We start from the raw sequence: 6,372 nt of genomic DNA, 5'->3' as shown, positions 1-6,372 counted from the left end.
GCGGGCGAGACGTTCCTCGCGGCGCTACCCACCTTCTCGCCCCCTAGGCGGCAGCGCAGGGGAACGGCCCCGGCCGGGCGGGGGTGGGCGGGCGCCGCGACTGCTGAGCGGCGGCGGAAACGGGACCCCCGTTTGCGATTTTTTTTTGTCGAGTGCGAACGGAAAATCAGCAGTTCATGGCGTCGCAAGAACACGCGGAAGAGGTGGCGCCTGGTACGGCGCGGCGCCGAGCGGGCTGCCTACTAACTAGTAGTCGTCGTCATCCTTCAGATCCGATTCATGTGCGAAGCACTCTCCCGGGAGAAGCGGGATTGGCATCGAGTCGCTTGCTGCAGCGCACTCGCACTCACCGTGTGTCGCCGGGCCGCTCAGGGGCCACGCAGACCAGAAGAGAGATCCGTCGTAGATATGCCATGGATAGGTGTCCTCCTCCAGCTGAAGCACTTGCGCGACGATGTGCGGGTGGCTCTGACACCATACGCGCATGGCCACTCCAAGCAGCGAGGAGAGCACGACGTGCGGCTCACTCAGTTCATACTCAGCCTCGGCGGAACGCAGGCCCGAGGATTCATCAGAGCCTTCTGAAAAACCGGCCCTAGAGGGGTAGAGAAGCTGCACGGTGCAGTGCCGTTGTCGCCACTTTTGTTGCTCCGCAGCGACGGCTTCGGCATCCTTGCCTGCGGCGCCATCCTCTACTTCTGGGTAAGGCTCACTCTGACACGCCAGCGGGCTTTGGACGAGGAAGACCCACTGAAACCACTCGCAGCCGACGACAAAAGAGGCGCTGCTGCTCTCCAAGCCGCTGCCGCGCGTACCGCCGTTGCTCGCGTCAAGGTCGATGCTGAGGAGCAAATCGGGCACCTCTGTTCCGCTGCCGTCGCGTCCGCATTGAATCACAAGGGAGAAGGGCGGTATACCGATTTGGCCGGTCGCGGCACGGTGCACCGACTGTCGTGCCACGACGGAGGAGGGCGCCATGGTGCTGTCCTCATCGTGCAGAGCATACACTGGCATGGCCATTCCCTCGCCACCTTCCTCTGCAGCCTCGCTACAGAGTCGCTTGTACACGGCGTCGTATTTGCTGTGGCACACGTCCTCGGCCAGGCGGCGCACCTGTGTCAGTGTCGCAAGCCATGCAGGGGAATCGCAAGCGGCGGAGCCTGCCGCGGCATGCATCTTCTCACTCTCCGCCGCCTCCACGCTCGTGTTCTCGAGCCAGTCTTTGATAGAAAGCTGCACCCTGTCCACGACGGTGCTGTGCTCGTCGGCGGGCTCGCGATACTGGCGCGCGTTGTCGAGGATGGAGGCGACAATGGTGGCCCACTCCGGGCTCAGCCGCGAGGCGGCCGGCGCCTTAAACATTGGTACCTCGTCCATCTCAAAGTTTCTCGTGCTCCAGTCCCGCGAGCTCAGCTCACTCGCCGTGATGGACGAGCTCGCGCTCGCCTGCTGCTGAAGGCGACTGGTCGAGTTTCGTCTTGCACGAGTACTTGCGCAGTTTTGCTTCGGTTCCCGCGCGAGAGGAAGCCCGTGAATGCCGTTCAAGACCCCACCGGCTTGCTCCCCGCCGTACTCGCGGATGCGCGGATTGGTCAGGAGCGTGCTCAGCACTGCAAGCATGTCCGCCATCGAGATGTCCGAGAACCGTTTGCGCACCTCCTCGGTCGCGAACTGCAGCTTGAGATCGTCCAGCGCAGCGGGGCTCCTGACGCTGTTGGAGGTCGGCCGAAGCGGTGGCGCAGAGGGCGTGGAAGCAGGCATTCTGCACGTTTGTGGGTGCTAAAGGCGAAGACGGAAAGCCGATGCACACCCATGCACTCAATCAACGGAAAGGGCTCTCTAACAAGTTAACAACAAAAGCGGCACACAAAGACTGACAAAATTGAGAAAGACGTGGAAGACGAAGGGACGGCTAGGCGGGCAAAAAAAGTCAATGATGGCACTGCTGCGGTGCGTGGTGTGGCCGGAATGCGTGCATGTGTGTTGCGTTGGTCGAGCGAACAGATGACACGGCATCGAAAATCGCGCGTACGCCACGTCGACCGTAGCAGCGGCCTCAAAGGGGCACACGTTCGGAGGCCTGTTGCGTCGTACCCAATCCCTGAGATGCCGGCAAGCAACAATCCTAAAAGAGTCAAATCCTACGACTAGCTCCTCCGAGCGCTTCGGGGCAGAGGGAAGGCAGGCAGCAACAGACAAGGAGCAGCAACAGACAAGGAGCAGCAACAACCGTTATCCACGACAAAAAAAATGAAAGGAGGAAGTGGTAAGATGAGAAGGGGAAAGAGCAGCAAAGGCGTACGCTAATGAAGACGGCAACAATGCAACGATGGCTACCCTTTTTCGAGTTTGTGTGTGTGTGTGTGTGTGTGGTTGCGTTCTGTCACCTGTTTGATGCTCATGCGCGAACGCACCCCAGGCATGAAAAAAAAATGCGTGAAGGTATCAAGGATTTGAGGAAAATGGGATGCATGATCGGTTGGCAAGAAGAAAAAAAACGCAAGCGAAAAGCCGTTAGTGTCCTGTCATCATGGTACTGGGGGAAAGGGAGGAGCGCTCAACTCACGCTGTCCTCATGCATCGTGGCTATCCGTATCGTAGCTTTTTCAGCCATGCAAGTTCATCAGACACCAAGTCGCTGATGTGTTTCGTCATTTTTCTCTTCGGCTTTGAGCAGCGACTGTGCGTCGGCATCGCACCTCGGCAGCCCCCCACCCTCAAAAAAAAAGTACACATACGTAGCAATCCAACACATCATGCTATTCGTCTTCTCTTGCAACGTTGTTGGGAGAGGACGTCTACGCACGCACGCGCACAAGAGACATGGCAGACGCGCTCAGCTTCCATACAGTGCTTTCTCGATCGCCTCGTCAAATTTATCTGTTGGCAGCACCAGGTCGTACCGCGCAAGGGCGCGCTTCACGTCCTGCACCTCATCAGCCTTACTGCGAGCGCGGTGCCATTCGCTGCTCGACAATTTCTGTCCAAGCGACCGTTCGAAGTCCACAAAGTGAAGGGGGGCCGTAGTCGTGTCTAGCTGCTGCTGTGTGGCTGCATCTGATGCAGCGGCGGTTGGCTGAAAAGTGGAAGCCGGGGCAGTGTTCAACGGCCGCTGCTCTTGAAGCGTAGTGTGGCTGGCAAAGGCGGGTGTCGCCCTTGCCGAAAACGGCTGAGGCGGCACCGCAGCCGCCGCCAAGGGAGAAGCCGCGAAAACCGAAGGCGCAGGTGGTGGCGGAGACACTTCGACAGACGTAGCGAGAGCGCCGAACGCGCTGCCCCCACTTCCTCCACCAAGCGACGCAGCCGCGGAGGGCGAAGTGGCGGCAAAGGTGCCGCTGCTGCCGGTGGCAGCAGCAACTGGCGGCTCTGTCTTCACGTCATCCTCCAGAACGCCGCTGCTACCGTGATCGTCTTCCTCCTGCTCCTCTCTCTCCGGTTCCTCCTCCGCCTCCTTGCCGTCGGCGTTCTCGTCTCCGCCAAAAGAGTCGCTGGAGCAGCGATCGCTCTCCTCCTCTTCCTCCTGCTCCTCTCCCTCCTCCCAGTCTCCCTCATCAAGCTCCGACTCCTCGCCGCTGCACGGGTATGCATCCGCACCGTGGCGCCCTAGCGACCCTGCGCCATCGTCTACTTTGGTAGAGTGACTCATTGCCGCACAGGGCCAGCACGCGTGCCTTGGCGCGCCTGCAGTCAAGCAACGGCGGTGAGCTGGTGGATACGCAGCTGACTTTCATTCCGGTGACCGTGAGATACATTGTTGTGTGCGTGTGTGTGTGTGTGTGTGTGTGTGTGTGTGTGTGTGTTTTTCGAGTGTGAGGCATCGTGCGGTAAAAGGGAACGGCGCGGAGTAGGTGCGTATGGAAATGGATGATGGTGAGATGGGAAACAAGCGCGCGTAGGAGAGGATCCGAAGCAGCCACAAGTACGTTGCTGTAAAGCAGCGCGAGACTCGACAGAGTTTCTTCTGAGGGAACTGCGTAAAAGGACGGCAAGAACTGCTGATAGAGGTGCAGACGTCCTCCTCGGGACGTGTTGAACGTGTTTGGTGGTACACGACCAACACCCCCTGCATCACCCTCATTCATTCGAAAAAAAAGCACGTCCATGGCGCTGGAGTAAGAGAGCTCAAGCTGCCGGGGCCTGCGCAGTTCAATTGAGTGTTTCTTTTAGTCTCTTCACAGAGCATCCATAGCTGATAGGATAGCAACCAAAGAAGTACAACAATAAGGATAATGCGCATCGAGTGTGACGGGCGGGGAAAAGGGGGAGGGGGATGGCGGACACGGGAATAAACGGGCTGCAAGAGTCTATCGCCTGCACCCCAACTTCATGCTCCTTTTTTTTTCTACCCCTGCGCAGTTGAGCCGCGCACTGCCCCCCCCCCCTTTTTTCCCTGCGAGCCACGCGAGGGGTAAGCGAGGGTACACGCCGGCCCTGCAGTGCCGATGTCCATCCACATCCGAGCAGGCACTATCGTCATTCAGCGAAGCGCACGATCGCGAGGTGACACAGATGCACAAAGGGAAGCGCGAAAGCACATCACCGTCCCCCTCTCCACCAGGTGCAACCACTCGCGCGTGTTGGTGAGTGCGTGAGCGGGGACTTTGGCCGGGAAAACGCTGCCCAACACCATCCAAGTCTCATTTGGGGAGAAGCTGACGGGAGGGAGGGAGGAGGAGGAGGAGGGGGCGAACAGGGATCCCTCCAGGCGCCTCTGCGTGTATGTCAGGTCGATGAAAAGGGTCATCAAACGGCACAAGCTGAGAGGAAACGAAGCACAGAGAGAGAGATGCGCACACGTACATGATTCCCGGATCAGCGACACATCAGCAGACAACACAGACACGGATGGAGAAGAAAAAAAGCAAAGTGCTGAAGTAAAGAGGAGGGGGAGAAAAAGAACGAGGAAAAGGCAACGAATTCACGTAGAACGCGTGGCAGCCACTGCGGCCACGGCAACGTCTGGCTCCCTCCAAAAAAAAAAGAGAACCAGAGAAAGCAAAGATGTTTTCCCGCGCACAGGCATACCACTTGCCGTTTTGCACACAGGCAAGGTACGCTGCGTGTCCCACCTACGCTCCTTCACTCTACAGTGCTTCCTCGCCAAGTAGCGATTGCCCCTCCATTTCCACATCACATGACTGCGCAGCACCCCGAGTTTGTCTGCTTTGCTTGCGTGTAAAATGTCTTGCTAGCCATGCCAAGATCCTCGCTCTGCGCCACTAAGTCGTCGATTTTCTGTCCCCGTTCGATGATTTGGTCAATCGCGTTGTACATGATCACCTTTGTGTCCTCGATGTCACGCTTGATGCGCAAGATCTTGTCTACCTCCTCCGGCTTCTGATACTTCTCCAGGGTCTCGTTGATGTGGGGCCAGTGCAGAAACTCATCCGCCTTGCCCCCCACGGACTCGTACTTACCGCGGAACGTCTGCTGGAACTGCAGCATCAACTCCGTCAAGAGCGTGAAGGCGACACGCGCGTTGTACTCGATGTCGCTCACTGCGATTGCCACGAGACCGTCCAGCGTCGCATGCGCATACACAACATTGCCGTTTTCTGTGATCTGCGTCTTGGCGCCGAGAGCCACCCGCTTAGCCACTGTTCGGGAGAGAAACACAATGAATTCGCGGGCAGAACTGCGCTGGAAGAAGCCGAACGAGCTGACGTCGACAGCGCTACAGCAAATGACCGGGTCCTTCTCGACACCCGGCGGATGGGGCTTTAGAATCAGCAGGCCATAGAGCTTCATGATGTAGCGGAGAATAACAACCGAATAATAACGGCACAAAAGAAAGCAAGCGAACGACAACGGCAAACAACGCACAGAGATACTGGATTGGCTTTTGGGACACAACAAGCTGCGGACGAAGATCGGCGTTGCGGGGGAGTAGACGTATGCGTCAGCAATGATGAGCATAAAAACAGAGGGAAAAGAGGGAGAGAAAGCGACGATGAAGAGCACTAGGCCAGCGGTCGACGTCGACAGAGGCCACTTTTGGTGGAGACAGAGACACAGTGGCCGGGCGCGCCTGCTTGTGTTTGGGGCGTTGCATAGCGCGCGAGGGACTTCCTCCCTTCTGTATCACTCACTGCCGCATTCGCCCCCTCACCGTAATGCAGAGCGCACCCCCTGAATTGCCTTGCAGAGATACACGAGTGGTTTTCGTTGCCATTCGATATGCTCGTGGAGCATCACGGCATCCTGTATGTCGTCTCTTTTTTGAGGGGCAGAAGGGGAGGGGGCTGCCATTCATTGCCGATTTCCTGATTGAAAGTGGAAAGATGCTCAGCGGGGATGGGGGAATTCAGGGGAACGCGCCACTTCGGCCACAAACGCGGTGCGCAGACGTCTCGCATGGCCTCACCGGTTTGT

The 6,372-nt window shown here is 58.1% G+C and overlaps 3 protein-coding genes across 3 annotated transcripts; all 3 read right to left on the bottom strand.

Annotated features, from left to right (window-relative positions):
- Positions 1 to 246: 246 nt before the first annotated feature.
- On the bottom strand, positions 247 to 1,761 carry LDBPK_352170 (hypothetical protein, unknown function; the record flags this gene model as incomplete). Its single annotated transcript, XM_003864748.1, has 1 exon — positions 247 to 1,761. One exon carries the CDS (start codon positions 1,759 to 1,761, stop codon positions 247 to 249), a length of 1,515 nt encoding a protein of 504 aa, XP_003864796.1.
- A 1,075-nt stretch (positions 1,762 to 2,836) lies between these two features.
- On the bottom strand, positions 2,837 to 3,646 carry LDBPK_352160 (hypothetical protein, unknown function; the record flags this gene model as incomplete). Its single annotated transcript, XM_003864747.1, has 1 exon — positions 2,837 to 3,646. One exon carries the CDS (start codon positions 3,644 to 3,646, stop codon positions 2,837 to 2,839), a length of 810 nt encoding a protein of 269 aa, XP_003864795.1.
- A 1,484-nt stretch (positions 3,647 to 5,130) lies between these two features.
- Positions 5,131 to 5,748, bottom strand: LDBPK_352150 (vesicle-associated membrane protein, putative; the record flags this gene model as incomplete). Its single annotated transcript, XM_003864746.1, has 1 exon — positions 5,131 to 5,748. One exon carries the CDS (start codon positions 5,746 to 5,748, stop codon positions 5,131 to 5,133), a length of 618 nt encoding a protein of 205 aa, XP_003864794.1.
- Positions 5,749 to 6,372: the final 624 nt, after the last annotated feature.

The sequence above is a fragment of the Leishmania donovani genome, chromosome 35 (assembly GCF_000227135.1).
Source record: "Leishmania donovani BPK282A1 complete genome, chromosome 35".
Taxonomy (NCBI): Eukaryota; Euglenozoa; class Kinetoplastea; order Trypanosomatida; family Trypanosomatidae; genus Leishmania; species Leishmania donovani.
The sequence above is the reverse complement of the archived record's forward strand: the minus strand, read 5'-3'. Positions and strand labels throughout refer to the sequence as shown.